Here is a 20,697-nt window from a genome sequence, read left to right as displayed (position 1 = left end):
TCTGCCTGTGGCCAATCCACACGCACAACTCAGTGTGGTATATAGTCAGAAGACATGTTTCTAGAGGACCCAGACCCACCAGCAGCCCCCACCATTGGGGAGCTGTCTTTCTAAGCCCCTGGTGCTGAGGTGGCCCACAAAGCCAGTCCACAAGAGGCCAGGCCTGAAGCAGGATGGGTCTAGGTGTGAGAGCTACCCCCACCACCCCCTGGATCTCAGGTGCTCCAAAGGGTGAGGCCTGCACTCCCAGATGTGGTTGGGGAGCAGAGCAGCCCAGCTGGGCCACATGGGGACAGTGGCAGTCAGTGACCTCAAGGCCATCCTTCAGGCGCCAGGCGCTCTATCTAGTTCTCCCAGGCCAGAAAGGGCTTTAGCCTCCAGTCCAGAGGGTTGATGCCCCCACAGAAAGATGTTCCCATAGCCTGGAGCTGCCCTGGCCTCCTGGGAGCTATGAACTAAAGACCTCAGGCCACCACCCCTCCCCATCCACTGCCCTCCCAGCCTGCCCTTGGTTTTCTGTCTCTTGGGAGGAGATGGTTTTCTCAGGGTGAGATCGGAGAGAGCATGTGTTCCCAGGGCTATGGCTGGACTGCCAAGGCTGATGGGGACATTGGGGGAGGTGGGGCCATATCTGCTGGCCAGGCTTGGCAGCCTTGATGCCAAAACTGCTTCCCAGATTTGTCTCAGCAGGAGATGCCTAGTGACCTACCTCCTGAGCCCCAGAGCTGCCTGGAGCTAGTCTTCAGGGTCAGAGCTGGAATCTGTGAAGCTCAGGGCCAGTGGTAAGGCAGCTGGGGCTCAGGGGTTGAGAGGCCAGGGGCTACTGCCATGCTCCCCAGGCTGTGCCACCGTCCTGGCCACCTGCCCTTAATCCTCCAGCAGGAAGAGCTCCACCCCTCCAAATAGCTGGCTGGAGCAGGGCTGGCCGTCACTGGCCGTCACTGGCCTCCACCAGCCCTCACCGGCCTCTCCACATGGGAGAACACCTTTAGTGACCTTGCCAGCCTTGGGTTAGGCCAAGGTGGGTATGCGGCTGGGGCACTAGCAGCTAGTAAAATTTTGGAGAATGCCGAGGCAGCTCAAATGTAAGTTCCGTCCGGGAAGTGATCCAGTCATCCTGCTGCCGCTCCTATCCCAAGTGGCTCCATGGGGGATTGCCATGTATGGAGGATACAGGGGGCCAGTGGTCAGGTCAAATCATCCCTGTGCAGGTGGGAAAACTGAGGCTCAGAGGAGCATGCAGTAGATACCCAGAGTACTTGAACATGCTGGCCACATGGCCTATGTACATGACATGCCCAGGAAGAAGAGTGGCCCCTGGTGGAGGGGGGGGCTGGGTTTTCTGAGTGGGGTCTAGGGAGAAGTGGGAGGGGACAGGAAGCCCAGGCCCTGCCCTCCTCTCTTACCAGACCCATGAACCTCCTTGGGCTTGCCCTTGCTGTTACTCATTTCAGAGCCTAGTGTCCTTATTCATGATACAAGAGTCATTGGCTTGCCTTTGTAGGGTATGACCCAAGAAGACCCCAGCCCAGCCCAGCCTTCTATGTCTGCGTTTCCATCCAGGACAGCCAGACTCCCCAGGGTGTGGCAGTACCTTCACACTAGGCTGGAGTGCACCCTGGTTTGGAGAAGCTTTGATTAACCAGCCACTCTGATACCACTCACCCCCCACCAATTCCCAGTAGATCAAAGGCATGGAGGAGATAGGGTCTGAGGCCAGCTTGGCCTTAGGAGATTTCACCCACAGTCACCTAACAATTGAGCACCTCCCCCCCCCAATTTGATCTGCTGTGACATCTGTCATAGGGTGGGGGGCCTCTGGGTCTTGATGGGGAGAACCCAAGACAACGTGGATCAGTGCAGGTCCATTTGGCAGGCTCCAACTGAGCTCTGTGGGGACACTTACTTGGGGGCCGATCATGGGGTTTTGGGCAAGGGCCTGGGGCCAGATCTGGAAGTCCTGAGAGGCCTTGCCATGCTGACATCGCTGTAACAGCTGTGTGATCAGCCCTCATTTCACAGCAGCGGGAAACTGGTCTCAGGATGAGCAGCTTGTACTATTGAGGATGGCTGCATTGGCCCCTGCTCTGCCAGAACTGTTTCCCCAACTCTACACGGGGAGGGAGGGGCCCGTGAACTCTTATACTAGAGGCAAAATGAGGCCTGGGAAGCAGGACTTAGCCAAAGTCACTCGNCCCGATGCCGGCCGAACTCAGACAGGTTGGAGGGAACTTGGTTCCAGGCGTGGGGGCACCATCACGGGGGCCCGGCGGCGGAGGGCGGGGCGCCGGCCTTCCCGGGAGGACCTGCTTTTGTTCCGTGGAGCTGCCGGCCGGAGGCGGCTATTGTCTGTGCCTCGGACCAGCGCGTTCGGCTCCGGGCGGGAGGGGCGGCGGAGTGTGCGCGTTGCCCGGGGGTGTGCAAGGCGCGGGGTGGGGCCACGGGGTCTCTGGGGATCGGGTGCGGGGATCCCAGGCGGTGCGACTCCGCGCCACGAAGCGAGGCAGGGATCGGGGTGGGTGCACCCTAAGGCAGCGCCCAGGACAGGTGCCTAGGTCGGGGGTGGTAGGTGAGGGTCTTCCTGAGCAGCCTCTCCATGCAGGAGAGATGCCGAGTCAAGAGAGGGCAGCCGGACTAGGCCTCCTGCTCCCTGGGGAGCTCGGTGGGCTTCCCCTCCCCTTCACACTCCCAGCGCGGGCTCTGACTCTGGGGACCTGAGAAGGAGCTTCCGGAGCTTTAATGGAAGCCCTGTCTGCCGTGGCAGTGAACGTGAGGGGAGGGGTGGAGGAGGGCCCAGCCCACGTGCGGAGGCGGGAGGGGTCTCTGAGGGAAACCCGGTCAGTCAGCCTCCCGGTACCAGGAGGGAGCAGGAGGGAGGCGTGTGGGCTGCCCGCACCTGTACTCAGAGGGTTTGTGGTCCAGTAACAGGCAGGGAAACTGAGGCTGACTGAGGAGCACCTGTCCCAGGGGGTAGATCATTCCTGCCTACTTTTGGCAGCTGGGTTTTTGCTTGCTGTGCATCTCTGGTATGGCCCCTAGGGTCTGGCCAGTAGACCCCTGGTCCCAGAGATATAGGGGTCAGTTAGGGGGAGTTGGGGCCATTGTGTAGCTGTTGGATGTGGGTTGGGCTTGGAGAAACTGAGGTGGGTGACAGCCAGCCCTGCTATCCCCTGAAACCCTGTTTCCCCGGTCTGCTGGGCACCTACTGCCCCCTGGCCTCTTGGCCACTTGGTGAGGACTGCAAACCCTGTCAGGTGGACTGCTGCTGTGGAGGTGTGAGCTCCCTGTCTGCCAGGGCTGTGCAAAGGCTGTGGGCATCAAGAGAGGGCATCTGTGGTGGCATCTCCGGTGAGAGAACCAGCCTGAGTTGTCTTGGACTCTATCCAGGATGGCTGTGCTGGGGTGGAGGGAGTGGGGGGGGGGACACTTTCATTCCTTCACTCCTCCATTCATTCATTCAGTGCCAGCTGTCTTGCGCCCTCTGTGGGCCAGGACTGGAGATTGTGGGAGCCAGGTATGGCATCCCATCATAAGGCACTCCCTGTGTGCGGGTGGAACCATGGACAAGGTGGGGGTTTGTTTTTCATGATACACACCATGGGTGCTCATCTAGCAAGTGCAGTTGGTGAGCCTCTGTAACCCCTGTCCAGCCCCCCACCATTATAACTTGGCCTGTATCTGTCCCCTCTCTCTGCCATTCCCACGTGTACCTTAGAGGTTGTGGGCTTTTCCCCAGGTGGCCTCCCCAGTATACATTGTCCCACATTGTTTTCTGCTCCCCACTTTCCTCAGATCAGATCAGGTTACAAAGGTGGGACTGTCACTATCCCACTTGTCCCATGGCATTGATTCCCTGGGTACTTTCCACTTCTAGGTGAGGAAGCTGAGCTCCAGGTGTGTGACAGAGCCCAGGGCCCTTTTGCTATGCCCTCTCACTATGTCTCCATGCCTCTGGGGACCCTCTCGAGAGCAGTGGTGGCTGGTGTGGGTTTACCTTTCTGAGTATTGGCCACTCTGGCCCTGGGCTTGGAGTCTTGAGCCAGGCCCCTCCCACAATTTCAAGGGAGCTCATGGGAAACCTCAGGTCTGGACAGCACTCTGGACCAGGCTTGTGGACCATGGACCAGGTAGACCATGGATGGGAGTGCCAGGGGATTGTTTGGGCTCTGGAAGTAGGTAATGGGAGGCAGGTCAGTGGTCCCAGGAAGAGAGGCAGGAATGAAGCTAGGGCTGGGGAAAAGTGACAAGAGACAGTTGACAGGATTTGGCAAGATTTGGGATGTGGAGAAGGGCCAGGGGTGGTGTGTCTAGACTGGTGCCCATGTCTGGGGAGCAGCGGGGAACCTCAGCTGCAAGGCCAGGGGTCTCTGGGGTGTGCCGGCCTGGTAGATGGACCTGTGGCCCTAGTCTAGTGTCTTGAGGCCAGATGAGGGGATGCAGTCACTCTGGGCAACTGCTTCTTTTTTTTTAATTTTTTTTTAATGTTTTTTATTTATTTCTAGGAGAGAGAGAGAGAGAGCATGAGCAGGGGAGGGTCAGAGAGAGAGGGAGTCACAGACTGAAACAGGCTCCAGGCTCTGAGCTGGCAGTCAGCACAGAGCCCGACGCGGGGCTTGAACCCACAAACCGCGAGATCATGACCTAAGCGAAAGTCGGTTAGGCGTCCGACTAAGCCACCCAGGCACCCCACTGGGCAACGGCTTCTATTGAGTGCCAGCTGTGTGCTGGTCATCAGTCCATGATCCCATGTCACTACCCCAAAGATGTAGAGGCCTGAGCCATGGGCTGACCTTGGGCCTTTCCCTACTGTAGGCTTTTGGTTCCCCACTCTGCTGCCAGCTCTGAGACCCCCATAGTGAGTGGCTGAATAGGCGTCTAGGAAGTTGGACACAGGGCTAGAAGGCAGGAGGAGGTGATGGGATGTGTTCATATGTGCGAGTCCCCTGGGGGCAGTGGGCACTGTGCACCAGGGGTTGTTAGGATTGACGTGCTTGGGTCTATGCACTGGGCTGGGTGCTCATACATACCTATGTGTATGTGCACACGTCCTTGTTGAGGAACCAGGTACATGCACATGTATCCTGGTCCTTATCTGCATATGTGCCCAGGAGTGTGTAACGGGGGCCAGGCCTTCCTGTGATCATGGGCTGACTCATGCTCCTCCCTGCCTGCCTGTCTGGGTGAAGTCATCACCCGTTTTTAGCTCCCTGAGGTCATTTGCCAGTGGGGGCTCTTGGGGCCTCGGGATCCCACTACCGGGCTGTCTGGGTTGGGTATTAGTAGGCGATGCTACAGGGTTGCCAGGCCTTGTTGGGGGGGGGGGTGTCCTGACTCTCCTAGACCCGCATCCCTTCATCCCCCCTACTGCACTGTGTCAGACCCTCACCATAGACTAGAGTGAGAATAAATTGAGCCTCAGAGTAGCATTGAGGTCTGAGGTTTGCTTACTCCTTGTCCTCCCTCCTCACACTCACCCCCTAACTAGGGAGTAGGAGGCTCTTCTCTGAGAGTGTTAATTATGCAAATGTATGCAAGTCTACTCAGGGCCGTGCCCTCCTGACAGTGCCCTGGTCCCCTCGTGTCAGTCTTGCTCTGAACCCCTCCCCTTAAATTGCAGCCACCAGCATTGGGTCCTAGACTGCTCCATGCCGGGTCCCCGGAGCCTAGCAGAGAGCCCATTGTGTGCCACACATTTGCTCCCATAGTTGCCAAACACAACTGGGGTAGCTGAGGCCTGAGCAGTTACAGGCTGTCCCTGAATCTGCTCTAGAACTATCTCCCAATGCCCTCAGAGAAGAGGGCAGGCCACCTCGCCCCGCAGCCCACAAGCATGTTCCTATTTGGGGTCTCAGTTTACTTCTCTTCCAGGGAACATTGTTCCTCCTTCCTGGCCAGGTCCCCAAACAGGCATTCCACCTGCAACACTGAGTGGCTGCCAAGGCTGTGGCCCACAAGGGGTGAGGTATAGCCAAAAGGCCTTGCAAAATTTGCCTTCTCTGTGGATATCTGAAATTCCCCATTAGCAGTTTGTGAAATCCTGGTCAGTCGTCTTCCTTCTGTCAGACCTGTTTCCCTTTTTATAAAATCACATATTGTTGTCCTCTGAGGTCCTGCTTTTGAGAGAAAAGGCTGCATTCTGAGACTTCGTCCTTCCTGTGTCACCAGAACCCAGGGGATACACCTGCTCTGACATGGTCCAGGCATCTCTCTGGACCCCTGAAGAGTTTACAGGGGCCCAGAACCTTAACAACTATGTGCAGTTAAGCTTTTTTTTCAGGTCAGGACCCTAACCTGAGGAGACTTCATGCCCTGAGGATCTCGGGAGGCAGGCCCTAGGGCAGTTGTGGACACTTACCCTTGCACACTGCCCAAGCCCGAGGCCAGGAGCAGAGTAGGGCTCTGGTGACAGCCAGATATGAGTATGGTCTTCCCTGGGCCTCAGCTCCATTGCTGGGTAGGCCTCAGAGGCCTGGGGCCCAGACAGGGGACTGATCCTTCAAGGCACAGCATCTGGGCTACAGAGCAGGGCCTGTCCTCCTGCTGACCTGGCCCTGGCTGCCCAGGAATGTGCCCCCACTTGCCTGCCCACCGCGGCTTGGGTTTCAGCCCCTACCCATCCTGGCCAGATACTAATCCTGGGATGTTGGCGTGTGTGGAGGACCCATGTAGTCAGAGGCCCAGGGGTAGATAAACTTTGGCTCTCAGGCCCCTTTGCCAGTCCACACAGCAGGAGTCTGCTCAGCTCTGCTATGGACTGCCCTGTCCTCTTTGAGCCTCAGTTTCCCCATTAGCGAGTCTGGCCATAGGTATATGGACCTTAACAGAGCCTCTGTCCAGAGCTGTCTTGCCTCTAATTCCACCATGGTCAGCCCCTGCAGGGATGAAGGCAAGGGGGGGGCTGCAGGTTGAGAAAGAGGTGGGTGCCTGAGGTTGGGGAGACATGTGGGGAGGGGACACCAGGATTCCTGAAGAATCACCAAGAACCAACTAGGTACACCTGGCCTGAATTCACTATCTCTGGGCTCTGATAGAACACCCAGCATCTCAGTGGGGGGCACCAACCATTGGGCCAAAAGAGGTAGGGCCAGGCTGTGCCCACTGAACACCCCAGGAGTGTCCAGGCCGGAAGGAGCATGGGTATTTTGGGCATTCTGGGAACTGGGTATTTATGTCCTGCGAGGGTGTCTGGCTGGTCTTGGGAACAGTGGGAGCCTGGGCGTGGTGACAGGAGTCAGTGTGCAGTGCTGAAACTGCTATCCCAAGGCCTCCACACTGGAGGTTTCTGGGGAGGTGCAGGGAGGAAGCCCAGGATATGGGGAGGGCCCAGCCAGAGCTAGTGAGCCGTGTCAGGAGAGCAACGTGCAGATCCCACCAACTTCCTTGCCCCCAGGAACCTGTAGCAGCCAGGCCTTGCAACTCAGACAGGACTGCCCAAGAGCGCACTCCTGGGGTCGGGGGCTTCATCTGCCAGCTCAACCCAAAGAGTCCCCAGGACTGGGGAGGGTCAACCCCCAGGGTACTCAATGGCATTCAGAGGAAGGAGTGGGGCTACTGTCTTCACCAGCTGGAGCTGAGACAGGCCTTGGGGTCCATGGGCTCCGGGGGTGGGATGAAGGCACTCCTGGCATATAGGCCAATACAAGCATCTGTGCTCCAGGGTCAGGTGAATTGTGGCTTCTCACACTGACAGTCCCCTGCCTTGCTCAGGAGCAGAGCCCGGGCAGCCAGGCCTCGCTGGCCACAATGCCAGAGGCGCCCGAGGTGCTGGAGGAGACCGTGACGGTAGAGGAGGACCCTGGCACACCTACCTCTCATGTGTCCATCGTCACATCAGAAGATGGTACTACTCGGCGCACTGAGACCAAGGTATGGTGGGGGCCAGGCAGTGGGCAAGTAGGCTGTGTAGCCTCAGTTGTTCCATTTATGTACAGTGGTCTCCTAGGGGCCACCTATTGTTCAGGTGGAAGATACAGGCCACCCTGGCCCTACTGGGGCAGTATCTAGGCCTCTCAGGCTGCCCAGCCCACCGGCCACCCACTTACCCACCAGGTCACCAAGACGGTCAAGACGGTGACCACGAGAACAGTGCGCCAAGTGCCCGTAGGCCCAGATGGTCTCCCCCTGCTGGACGGCGGCCCCCCACTAGGCCCCTTCGCAGATGGCCCCCTGGACCGGCACTTCCTGCTGCGTGGGGGTGGCCCGGCAGCTACGCTTTCCCGCGCCTACCTCAGCAGTGGGGGCAGCTTTACCGACGGCCCTGAGCCCCGTGATGTCCCCAGCTACGGCAGTCTATCCCGTGGGCTGGGTGTGCGGCCCCCACGTGGCCCCCTTGGCCCAGGCCCTGTGGATGGCTGCTTCACACTGCCTGGCCGACGTGAGGCCTTCCCTGCAGGCCCTGAGCCTGTGCCGCCAGCCGGCCGCTCCCAGCCCGAGCGCTTTCAGGCGGAGCCATATGGTTTGGAGGACGACACACGCAGCCTGGCTGCTGATGACGAGGGTGGCCCGGAGCTGGAGCCCGACTATGGCACTGCCACTAGGAGGAGGCCTGAGTGTGGGCGTGGCTTTCGCACCAGGTGAGCACCCTGTGTCCTGCCACTGACTGCCTCCAGGAAGTCTGCCTTCCACTCACTCCCCCGCCAGAGAGCCCTCCACCAGAAGTGTAGCTGCTGGGGCTGAGTTAGTTGCACACGTTAGTTTGAATTCGACTGGGCTCTTTTCAAAGATAGCAACAGGGATGGTGGAAGTTGCTTGCAGTGGGCACCCTCCCTGTGGTCCTAGGACATGAGGGAGTTAGTGACAGTGCCCAGTGCCTACTACCCCTGTTCCAGTCAGACAGCCATGAAGACATGAGCATAAGAGGCTTAGCACATTTCTTTGTGCCTGAGGCTCCAGCCTTTCCCCGGGCCTCAATTTCCCCTGTGTACAGGAGCAACCAGAACCTAGGCCACCCAGCTCTTCCCAGCACGGGCTGTGGTTCTGTCGTCTCTGCCCTCAGTTCCTCTATCTGTAGAGTGGGAACATGATCACAGCCTTCGTATGGATTATGCTGCGGGACCACAGACAAGACACCTGGCCCCTCCTAGCCTTAATCCCTGCCCTAGGAAGTGGGTTTGATGGTGACAACCCACGAGGACATCTTGTGCTCTGGGAGACTGGTGGCCTGTATGCCTCTCATATGGTCCCACCAGGATGGCTGTGTGCAGGGGAGGGTCACCTCCTGCCCTCACATCCTAGCAGATCTCGCGTCGCAGAAATGGGCTTTGTGGAAAGGCAGGACTCCCAGTCATGGGTACAGATGTTTCTTTTTTTTTTTTTAACTTTTATTTATTTTAGAGAGACAGAGCACGAGTAGGGGAGGGGCAGAGAGAGAGGGAGACACAGAGTCCAAAGCAAGCTCCAGACTTGACTTTGAGCTATCAGCACAAAGCCCAACACGGGGCTCGAACCCACAAACCGCGAGATCATGACCTGAGCCAAAGTTAGCACCTAACCAACTGAGCCACCCAGGCACCCCCTTTTTCTTTTTTAACTTTTATTTCAGATGTTTCATAGAAACACGTTTAGCTCAGAATTGGGGAACACTGCATGGTGATGAGAGTGAGTGAGCTCCCTGTCTTAGGGGGATGCAAGCCCTGATAACCATTGGCTGGTGTTTGGCTCTGTCATTGGCTGGGAGTCCATTCTTACTGGCCCAGGTTGTGACTCTCAGCACCCATTCAGTGTTTGGGGTAGGTACCAATGCCATTGGCCTATCCCTGCTCTTCATGGGTTCATGGTCCTCTGGAGAAGGTATGGTGAGACCGCTCTGCTCCATGTGCCCTGCCTGCCTGCACAGGGCCTATGAGGATGTGGCAGATGATGGCGGTGAGCTGATGGAGGAGCGGCCCCTGTTTCCAGCTACAACGGCACCCCTGGCCCAGCCAGAACGGGGCAGCCTGGGTAGCCTGGACCGGGTGATACGGCGGTCGCCCTCAGTGGACAGCGCCCGTAAGGAGCCACGTTGGCGGGACCCTGAGCTGCCCGAGGTACTGGCCATGCTGCGGCACCCTGTGGATCCTGTGAAAGCCAACGCGGCTGCCTACCTGCAACACCTGTGCTTTGAGAACGAGGGCATCAAGCGACGTGTGCGGCAGCTGCGGGGCCTGCCTCTGCTCGTCGCTCTGCTGGACCACCCAAGGGCGGAGGTGCGGCGGCGGGCCTGTGGGGCACTGCGAAATCTCTCCTATGGCCGAGATACAGACAACAAGGCTGCCATCCGGGACTGTGGTGGTGTGCCTGCCCTGGTGCGCCTACTGCGGGCTGCCCGGGACAACGAGGTCAGGGAGCTCGTCACAGGTGAGTGGTACCTGGCTTCCCCATATCCCTCAGGGAGGAGGGGAGTGAGGCTTGGCCAGAAAGACTCCCCACACCACGCATTTAGTCAGGAGTCTCAGCTGCTGGGGGTAGGCATCAGGCTCAGACTGAGTGGTCTCCAGTCTCTCTGCCTCTGGACTTTGCTGCCCCTCAGGCAGGACCCCTGTCCACTTGCCCCCATGTCCCCATACTCTCCAGGTCCAGCCTCCTGGTCCCACCCTCCAGTGGGGCAGTGGTGAATGATTGTGCCTCATGGGACCCAATTGGCCAGGTAGGGTCACGTGACCACTTTGGGTAGAGCCAGTGGAGCAGTAGTCCCACCCACCCACATGGCTGAGAAGGGAGGGGGAAGAGAAGGTACCTGCCTGTCTAGCCAAAGGCTCCCTCCCAGCCCTTCCTCTGTGTCCCAGCCCCTCTGGCTTCTTCCCAGCTGGTAGCTACTGTTGAGTGCCTGTGCACATCTTGCCTGGGCCAGGGTGGGCACCCAAGGCTTTTCATGGCTTTTATCACTTTCTATCTTCTAGTCTGATTAGGGCATAACAAAGGAAGGGTTAGGTCCTGAGCGAGGTCACATGGGGAGGTAGGGAGGTCACTGCCTGTGTGGTCAGCACTGGCTGCTTGATGGCACCCTGCAGGCACACTCTGGAACCTGTCATCCTACGAGCCCTTGAAGATGGTCATCATTGATCACGGCCTGCAGACACTAACCCATGAGGTCATTGTCCCCCACTCGGGTTGGGAGCGTGAGCCCAACGAGGACTCCAAGCCAAGGGATGCCGAGTGGACAACAGTCTTCAAGAACACGTCAGGCTGCTTGAGGTGTGGGTGGAGGCCGAGCTTAGGCATTCCCTCTGAGGTCACCCAGGGCTGTTCCTGGTCAAGGAGGCAGGAGCCAGGCACTGGAGCCTACACATAAAGCTGGGAATAGCCATGTCCTTGTGTCCTGTGAAACGTGGAAGAGAACTAGCCGCCCAAGTCTTAGGAGCTTCACAGCTGTACCGCAGTTCCTGCCTGAGTCCTGAGAATGGGGCCTGATGAGGCTGTATTCAGCCCCAAGGGCAACCTCTGGACAAGGTCTACTATGCTGTCATGTAGTACCCCACGGCCCCAGCCCTGCTCAGCTTTGATCCACTTTCCTATCACTGTGACAGCCAGGACCCTCATCTTCAGGCGGCCTCAGAGGCCTCATTCTACCTCCTTGTGACCTCTGCCCTTATCCTCCCACCCTGGGATTCCCTGTGGAGTCCCCACAGGCAGTTCTGGCTCCCCACTGTCTTGCCTATCCATCAGCACGTACCCCCATGGCCCGATGGGGTCCTCACCTCAGGGTAAGGTGGAGCCCAGAACTGCCACTGGGGCAGGGAGAGCCCATAGTTGCCTCTACATGGACTCACACTTTTGGAGCCACTTCTGCCCATTTCCAACTCAGCTGGGCATCAGAGATGCCGGGCCAGGGCTCCCTCCTGGGGTCTCAGTGGTCAGGGCACTGTCAGCACTAACAGGGTGGTATCAGGACCTGTTTTACAGATGAAGACAAGACCCCAAGGCCAGGTGAGGGCTGGGAAGTTGCCATGGGAGCCAGGGGTCACAGGGCTTGCTCTTGGCCACCCAGGAACGTGAGTTCGGATGGTGCAGAGGCCCGGCGGCGGCTCCGGGAATGTGAAGGGCTGGTAGACGCCCTGCTGCACGCCCTGCAGTCAGCTGTGGGCAGGAAGGACACGGACAACAAGGTGGGTGGAGCTGGGCAGGGAGGGCTCTGGCAGGTCCCAGGCAGGGGCAGTCTCACAGCTTCCTACAAAGGGTTCTGGGAGATAGAGCAGGTGCTGGACCCAGGGGGCCCTGAACCATCTGAGCCGCACAGAGGGAGTAGGCATACCGGTCTAGGGCAGTGCCCTGGGCATGGACTCCTGCCACAGTGAAGTAGACATGCCTGAAGCCCCGGGTGAGGTCCTACAAACAGTGTGTTTTCCACCTCTTTTCTTCCTCAGCCCTTCTCTGGGAGTTCTTACCCATGTGGGCCCCCTACCTTCGGCCTCCCCATTTTTATATCCCCCGTTCCTTCTGTGCACGCTGGCTGTGGCCAGTCTTCTCCAGGAGGGCTAGCGGTCTCCTTGCCTGCCTGGCTCTGCTCCATCAACTCTCCTCTCCCCACAGTCGGTGGAGAACTGTGTGTGTATCATGCGGAACCTGTCCTACCATGTGCACAAGGAGGTGCCTGGGGCCGACAGGTACCAGGAGGCCGAGCCTGGGCCCCCAGGGAGTGCTGCAAGCGCCCAGCGCCGGAAGCGGGATGACGCTGGCTGTTTCGGTGGCAAGAAGGCCAAAGGTGTGTGGGAGGAACTGGGGTACCATCCTAGGACTCCCCTTGCCACCGCAGGCTGCAGGTTCTCCATACCCATGGCAGGCATGGAAGCCAGAGATCACCTGGTCAGCTCCTGATGGGCAGGTGGGGAAGCAGGGAGCCAAGGAGGGTGGCCCCAGCCCCCTAGATCATCCAGGTGACAGGCCAGCCTTTCCTCATCTGCACTGTGGGTCCCCCAGGGGAGGTCAGGGTGAACCTGTGTGATGTCCCTGCTGCTGCCTAGACTTGGTCCCTCAGCTCTGGGAAGGGTTCTATGGGTTCTTGTTTGGAAAGTACTGAAGATGAAGCTGCCTCCTGGTGTTCACACCTGAAGACCCTGAGATGCCCTGAGGGCAGCACCCCACCCTGCCTTTACACCATCCCAACCAGCATTTGCCAGGTGCAAGTTCCAGGATCTACATTCCCTGGCACCTGCCAGGTGACATCTGTACACTGCCTTCACCTGCTCTTCCCCACCATGTGGACCTGTTCTGACCCCAGGCCTCCCCTTTCTTGTCCCACTTGCTGGCACTCAGCCCTCCAGAGTAATCAGGGTGGGGTTCCATGACCCATCTACTCAACCCAGGGTATGCAATGGGAAGTCGAGGCCTCCTGGGAGGTCGTGGGGGGTGCCTCCCGCTCAGGCTCGTCTCCTCTCTCCTGTGCTTCCTCCGGCTGCCCAGAGGAGTGGTTCCATCAAGGTGAGTCCCTGTTTGTCCTGCTGTCCAGGCCTGGTGGGTACAGTGGGCACCAGGGAGGTGCTCCTCCCCCCATCCTATTGTTTAGGCAGTTATCTCCATGACAACCGCAGGGCAGTCCAGTCTCAGGGCCCTGCCCCATCCCCAGTCCCTTCTCCAAGCAGCCATCTCCATGACAACTGTGTGGACATGACAACGGCAGGAATGTCAGCCCTGGACCCTTTGGGAGGCCAACAGGCTGTCCCTCTATAACCTCAGACTCTGCTATCCATGCAGGGCTGGTCCTGGAACTGGAACAGGAAGAGCCAAAGAGGGGGCAGGGCCTGGGTATATTTGAACTGGGTATAACTGAACAAAGTCTGCCCCTGGGAATGAGGCTATGTGTGGCATAGAGGGACCACAGGCCCCGTGAGGCCGGGATCCCAGATCATCTGAACTCAGCTCTGCTGCTCTTCAGAGGAGAAGCAGCTCCCTCATCTGAGACGCAGGTGACTGGGAGATAGTGAGCTCACTCACAGAGGTGTGCAGGCCGAGGCTGACAAGTGTTAGGTGGGGCTGCTGTAGGGGCTCAGCCTGTGGCAGAGGTCTCTCTTAGCCAGCAGAGCCTGGGACCAGGTCCTGACCCCAGATGGGCATTTCCTTGTGGCTTGGACTTTTGACCCCATCCCTGCTTTACTGTTCAACCAGTCACGTCCTGTCCTTGCCAGTCCTCAGCTTTGTACCTACCTGCCACCCAGCCTGGGCTTCTAGCTCCTGGCAGCTGCAAGGCCTTTGGTCGGCCCACAGTGCTGCTCCCAGCACCTGACAGGAGATGAGTCCTGGCTTCTGGGGGCAAGGCTGGGACATCCAAAGGCCCCACTGCCACCACTCCCCTTGGCCCTCTCTGCCTACCTAAACACAGAATAGTGTTCCATTGCCAAGGCCTCTTGGCACCCAGTCTGACTTGGGGTGCTCTTGGGCTTTGGGAAGGCAAGTGCTATGTCCAGCCCTCCTGATGCACACCTGCTTCTTGCAGAGTCTGCTTCACCTCCCCCTACTCTGTTCCAGGGAAGAAGGATGGTGAGATGGACCGGAACTTTGATACGCTAGACCTACCCAAGAGAACTGAGGCTGCCAAAGGTGAGTGGGTAGAGGCAGAGTTCAGGTACAGGCCTATCCAAGTAGTGAAGCTTTGTGCCACTAAGCAGGCTTGAAGGGCCTTGGGGATCTGATGGGAAAACAGACCCACAGGTATGGGGTTCCCCAGAGGACTATCTAGCTCCTGGGCATCTGCTGAGGGTTCAGAATCAGGGTCAATTCCGTGGGTCACTTCAGGCAGAAGGGGGAACAGAGGCACAGAAAGGCCAGGCACTTGCAAGGTCACACAGCATGTGAAAGACTAGAGGGGCTAGAGTGAGGCCTTCAGTGAAGGCATAGACCAGTGGGGCAGGATCTCCAGTATCCACTGAAGAGCTTCACGTTTGGGAGTTGGGGTGTGTGCTCCTATCTAGTACGGAGGCTGATCACATGGGTGGCAGATGGTTTGTCCTTCTCATCCTCTGTGTCTGTTGGAGCTCTGTGTGCTGGCACTGGGAATCCAGGCTGAGTAAGAGAGATCTGCCCTGGTGAGTCCCAGGCCATGGCCCACCCTGCAAGCCCAGACACCGCCAAGCAGGGTGGAAGACCCCGGCCCCAGGAGGTCTAGGGGAATGCATCACAGGCAGAGGGACCAACACCTGCAAACACCCCGAGGGGTAATACCCTGCATGGGGGACGTGCTTGGAGCACTTAGGGAACAGGAAACCCAGTGAGGCTGGAGTAGAGGGACCAAGGAGGCAGGAAGAATGGGGAGGGGGTGATGAAATGTTGGGTGGGAAGGGGTGGCCCTTCCTCTCTGGAGTACCTTGGGGCAACTCTGCTGCAGCCCGGAGTGGTTGAGCAGGTTGCAGACCAAGAAGGAAGGCCCTGTTGCTAGGGGTGTGCCACTAGAAACAGCCTTAGTTACACAGGGCCCTGTTGCTAGGGAGGGTGGGTCTTGTTGCTAGGGCTCCTCCTAGTTGTACAGCCTGTCTACCCGGGAGGGCTGGCTCTGTTATTAGGGAGTTTGAGCCCCGTTGCTAGGGGAGCCACCCTGGCTGCCACCTCCCTCCCTCCCCAAGACCTCCTGAATGCTCCAGCTGCCAGGCAGGTCCAGTACCATTTCTTTGGCAGCAGGGGCAAGGGAACAGTGACCTCACTTAGACCCACTGCCTCCACACTGAACTTCTGTTCTTCCGTGAAGTGGGAATGCTTTCTCCCTTGGGTGGCGCATGAGGAGTGAATGCATTGATGTTAAATTTTCCCTCACTGCACCACAGCCATCCCTGGCTCCAGCTGACTCACCCTGGGAGGAGAGGGGATAATGGGGCCAGGTGTGTGTGACTGTGGGTGGTGGGTGCTCTGTGCCCAGGCTTTGAGCTGCTATATCAGCCCGAGGTGGTACGTCTCTACCTCTCCCTCCTCACGGAGAGCCGGAACTTTAACACCCTGGAGGCAGCTGCTGGTGCCCTGCAGAACCTCAGCGCTGGCAACTGGATGGTGAGAGGCCAAGCCTGGTAGGGAGGGGACAGGGAGAATCCTAGGTATCCTGTTGGTGCCTACCTCTGACTCTGCCCGGGTTGGGAGGTGGGATAGGGAACACCATGTCTCCCCCAGGTCTGGGAGGTTCAGGGTCCTGGGAGGTTTGGGGCGCAAAGGATACAAGCTACAGGTAGAGTTGAGTTGCTTGGGTAGGACTTTGTCATGCCCGGGAGGAGGATCCAGCCGGCGGGAACAGCCAGGGTTCAGGGGGAGAGTGCCCGGGCGTATGGGCATGCCTGAGTCTACTGAGCACCCTACCTACCCCGTTGCCACAGTGGGCCACGTACATCCGCGCCACGGTGCGCAAGGAGCGTGGGCTTCCGGTGCTCGTGGAGCTGCTGCAGTCCGAGACTGACAAGGTGGTGCGCGCTGTTGCCATCGCCCTGCGCAACCTGTCGCTGGACCGGCGCAATAAGGACCTCATTGGTGAGGACACTGGTGAGACTGAGCCGGGATACAGAGCCCGGTGGTCTGCTCTAGGGTCCCATCGGCAGGGGCTAGGGCACTGGCCCTGCCCCTGTCATTCCGTCCCAGCCACTGGACCTCCTGTCTTCCTGAATGGCCTCAGGGCCTGTCCCCTGTGACGTTGCAGCTTCTTGGGACTTTCCTGGTGGAAGCCCTGTTTGAATCCCCTTCCTTCTCGCTGGGGTGAGCAAAGGCATGTCCCAACACCTGCCCCTATCCTTCAGGGAACTATGCCATGGCAGAGCTGGTGCGGAACGTGCGCAATGCACAGGCTCCACCACGACCCGGTTCCCGCTTGGAGGAGGACACGGTGGTGGCCGTGCTCAACACCATCCACGAAATCGTGTCCGACAGCCTGGACAACGCGCGCTCACTACTACAGGCCCGAGGCATTCCAGCGCTGGTGGCACTTGGCGCTACCAGGTGGTTGAGAGCCTGGCATGGGGTGGGCGGGCCCCCAGGGGAGAGGGGCGGGGCCGGTTGCTGGTTGCTGACCCGGCCCTGGGCCTGGCTGCAGCCAATCGGTACGTGAGGCGAAGGCCGCATCCCACGTGCTGCAGACTGTATGGAGCTACAAGGAGCTGCGTGGCGCCCTGCAGAAGGATGGCTGGACCAAGGCGCGCTTCCAGGTGCAGCATGCCTGGCCTTTCTTTCCCTCTTTGACTTCTCCAGGCTAGGTCCCCTACAGGAGCGCTCCTAACCCTGCACCCTGTCTGTTTTGCGCATCCCTTCTCATACACAGTCAGCCACTGCTACTGCCAAGGGGCCCAAAGGAGCACCAAGTCCTGGAGGCTTTGACGACAGCACGCTGCCACTGGTGGACAAGAGCCTTGGTGAGGACCAAGTGGGGACATGGAAACCTATCCCTAAGATATGAGAGATGCTTTTCCACCCAGGGGTACTGATAGTGACAAGGCAGGTGAGGGCTGTGGGGCCCTATCCTGGCTTGCAGCCTCCTACAGCCTCTCCACCATGGTGTCCACATTGATGCTAAGCTGGGGGTGGTGCTGTCAATGACAGAGGCCTGGCAGAATGGTGCAGAGAAGTTAGTGACGAAGGGTCCCTGAGGCCAGTCATGCTGGGGGTCTGTCCTGGTATCCCCTCTGCTTCTTGCAACCCGCCAGCCACCTGGCTTGTGCCTTGCAGATGGTGAGAAGCCAGGTAGCCGGGATGTGATCCCCATGGAGGCACTTGGCCCAGGTGAGTACAGATGATGCAGGGTGAGGAGGGGAGAGGTGCTGAGATGGGCCAGGTGGTTTTGTCTTACGTGTTTGGTGCTGGAAAAGTCTTCCAAAGAGATTGGAAAAGAGATTTGGTTTAGTGGTGCTGATGAGGGGGGTGGGCAGCCAAGGAGGGGTCAGTGCCCAGCCAGGGTCTAGCCTGCCAGCTGCAGGGGACTGGGCAGGGGCTGGAGGGTTCTGAGCCGCCATGGTGGGAGGAGCCGTGAGAAGACCTGGCCTAGTCCTCCTGCACAGTGCTGAGGTGGGGCAGGTGAGCCCCCTGCGTCTGGGCTGAGAGGGACATCTGCTCCTGCGGTGCCTGCCCCTCAGAGTTCCCCTTATGTCCCCACCCCAAGATGGATACTCCACTGTGGACCGGAGGGAGCGGAGGACTCGAGGCAGTGACCCTGCAGGGGAGGCCTCTGAGAAGGAACCGTTGAAAGTAAGTGGCTGTGAGCAGGTGCCTAGAGAGGTGACATAACTAGGGCTTGCCTGAGAGGGGTCCTGGCAAGGTGCTGAGTTTAGGCTGCCTGGTCTGGCTGGGGTGGAGCTCACCTGGAGGGCAGCTGGGCTGGGAAACCAAGCCTGGGGACAGGCCCTTCCGTCTTGAGAGCGTTACTGGCAGAGTCAGCGTATGGGTACAGGTGACTTGAAGCTCATACGCACTGGGAGAGAGAGGGCATGGGACAGGGGCACTGCCCAGAACAATGCACAGGGCCACGGGAGTCTGAGCGAGTATGTCTTCTTCACCTTTCTCTGCCTGTGTGTGTGTGTGGGCAGTGGGTGAGGGCCCACCATGGTCCTGACTCCATGGCAGCACCTCCCAATCCACTCTATGCAGTCCCCTGGCTTTGGGCACAGGCCTGTGTGTGTCCACGTGTCACTCTGCATCTATGTGAGCCACACTAGCTCAGTGCCCCCTTCCTTCGCACCCTGGCTCTGGCCTTACCCACTGAGCGGCCCAGCCCCAGCCTGTCAGCACTGACTAATCTGCTGTATTCTGCCTCTAACGCCCTCCTGCCCACTGCCCGTCCGCTGCAGCCCGACCCCGGCAGGAAGGCTCCGCCTGGGCCCAGCAGGCCTACGGTCAGGCTGGTGGACGCCGTGGGGGACGCTAAGCCTCAGCCCGTTGACTCCTGGGTCTAGCTTGCATGCCTGGTACGTTCTCTCATCTGGTTTTTCATTCAGCTGTTTCCCGTCCTCTGGGCAGGGGCTTCTCGTTAATCTCTGCTGGCTGCATGTTCTGTCCCTCCGTGCTCCCTGGTGGGACCCGGACTTCAAACTCATCAGGTTTAAATGCCCATTTTATGGACAGGCTAAGGTCTGAGAGGGACATGCTTCCCTGGGTCTTCAGTCCCAGCTCAGGTCAAGGGCCCAGAGGAGATAGGGCCAGACAGCAGGGATGGTTCCCCCACATTTAAATGCCCTAAGCACAGTGCCCCCTGAGGACCAGCAAGTCAGACTGGCCCTGATGCCCAGACTCTTGAGGTCAGCCTGCGCCCCTCAGCAGCTGCCTTTGTCCACACTTTCATTGGCAGAGCCTGTGGAGGGGTCCGCATAGCCACCAGGCCACCCTGCTCAACCTTCCCCCTCTCCCTCCTTAGGGCTCGGGCCCAGCCATTTGTTCTTAGGGATCTGATCATGGGAAGAAGGGAACTCCAGGGCCGGCCCTCACAGACCCTGCTGTGGAGCTTGGAGCCCCCTGGCGTCAGGGGTTGGCAGCGCCTCGCCTGGGAGCCAGGGCCGGACATTTTGGACATACCTCCCTTCCTGCCCCCGCCTCCTAACTCCTTAGGCTGAGTTAGCTGTTTACTGACATGGTGCTGTGTGCGAGTGAGAGAGAGGCGGCCGGTGGAGCTGCCAGGGTGGGGCCTTTGGGGCTGGTGATATAGAAGTGTGCTCTTGTATGCGCAGGGCCCCAGAAGAGCCTGGCAGGGAGGGGGACTCAGAGAAGGAGTTTAACTCTGGAAGGTGGAGGGGATCCGCTGGGCTCTGAGTCTCACCCTGCATGGCCGACAGAACACGGGCAGGGGCTGGCCCGTGCAGAGAGGCTCTGGAGGCAGTGAGACAGGGGGGTCAGGCTGTGCTTGCCCCACCCTGCGCTCGGATACACGGAGCCCCAGTGCGGCAGGAGCCTTCCCTGAGCGACTCTGGCCTGGGCCGTGGCTGCCAATCCTGTCTGCCGGAGCCCTGAGTCACACCTCTGGGACTGACCTTCGGCAGCAGCGGGGGACTGCTGCCTAGTGCCTGCTGTTTGTGACTTAAAAACAGAAGAAAAACACTGACAAAATTAAAAATGAAAACCAAAATAAGACTGTATTGGTAAACACCTAAATTTTTTTAAGAAAATTTAAAAATTAAAAAAAGCAACAAAGGAACTTTCTATCTCCCATGCCTCACATCCTTTGCCAGCTCCTCCCTGTTTGGCAGGTGGGGAATGCGTAGAGGTGGTGTCCACAGGGGGCTCAGCTCCCAGGCCCTGGGAGTGTTTCCACACATGGCCGCCCAGGCTCCCTGCGATCCCCTTTCTACACACTCAGGGGAGAGGGCTTGCTCCCGGGTGGTTAGCTGTGACCTGGGTCTCAGGGTGGTGTCCTGGCCAGAGGTTCGCCTGCATGCAGGTGGGCTCAGCCAGGATGGGGTGGGGGGTGGGGGAATCCCTGAGGAGCCTCTGAGGTAGCCAGGGGGCCTGGGGGCCAGGGGGCCAGGGTTGGGACTGGGGATTTAGGCAGCTGTGGACTTAGGTGGATGCAAACCAATTCTACTTCAGCAATTGCTAGCTGGGCAACCTGTGTAAGTGCCAGAGCTGGTCTGAGCCCACTCTTCCATAAACAAGGCCACGCGGGACTGGGCAAGTTCCTTTTACTCAGTGCCACACCGGGACCCCAAGGGGCCAGGGGCCAGAGAGACCACACCTTGCACTGTGGCGCGGCCCCACGTCCACCTTTCCCTAGTGCCTGCTTGGTCAGAAATGGACACAGGCCAATCAACTGCCCTGTTCCAGTTTCCCAGGACAGCCTCC

At 58.9% G+C, this 20,697-nt stretch overlaps 1 protein-coding gene across 4 annotated transcripts in view; it reads left to right on the top strand.

The window, feature by feature from the left end:
* The window catches only part of ARVCF (ARVCF delta catenin family member), a 51,406-nt gene extending 31,353 nt beyond the window's left edge, over positions 1–20,053 (top strand). Inside the window, exons 1-18 of one of the 4 annotated variants that reach the window (XM_077745833.1) lie at positions 2,199–2,220; positions 7,708–7,866; positions 8,050–8,573; positions 9,836–10,335; positions 10,989–11,172; positions 11,966–12,083; positions 12,508–12,679; positions 13,378–13,395; positions 14,440–14,511; positions 15,821–15,948; positions 16,266–16,416; positions 16,680–16,878; positions 16,973–17,084; positions 17,198–17,288; positions 17,602–17,655; positions 18,032–18,117; positions 18,717–18,833; positions 19,280–20,053. In XM_077745833.1, coding sequence (XP_077601959.1) covers positions 2,200–2,220; positions 7,708–7,866; positions 8,050–8,573; positions 9,836–10,335; positions 10,989–11,172; positions 11,966–12,083; positions 12,508–12,679; positions 13,378–13,395; positions 14,440–14,511; positions 15,821–15,948; positions 16,266–16,416; positions 16,680–16,878; positions 16,973–17,084; positions 17,198–17,288; positions 17,602–17,655; positions 18,032–18,117; positions 18,717–18,821 — 2,694 coding nt within the window. In that variant the 5' untranslated portion in view covers position 2,199 and the 3' untranslated portion in view covers positions 18,822–18,833; positions 19,280–20,053. Of the gene's footprint in view, positions 1–2,198; positions 2,221–7,707; positions 7,867–8,049; positions 8,574–9,835; positions 10,336–10,988; positions 11,173–11,965; positions 12,084–12,507; positions 12,680–13,377; positions 13,396–14,439; positions 14,512–15,820; positions 15,949–16,265; positions 16,417–16,679; positions 16,879–16,972; positions 17,085–17,197; positions 17,289–17,601; positions 17,656–18,031; positions 18,118–18,716; positions 18,834–19,279 lie in introns of those variants that run through there. The other 3 variants (XM_077745831.1, XM_077745834.1, XM_077745832.1) reach the window with 3 other exon arrangements.
* Positions 20,054–20,697: the final 644 nt, after the last annotated feature.

Source organism: Crocuta crocuta, unplaced genomic scaffold (genome assembly GCF_008692635.1).
Source record: "Crocuta crocuta isolate KB4526 unplaced genomic scaffold, BGI_CrCroc_1.0 scaffold344, whole genome shotgun sequence".
Taxonomy (NCBI): domain Eukaryota; kingdom Metazoa; phylum Chordata; class Mammalia; order Carnivora; family Hyaenidae; genus Crocuta; species Crocuta crocuta.
This window is presented reverse-complemented; position numbering and strand designations above follow the sequence as displayed.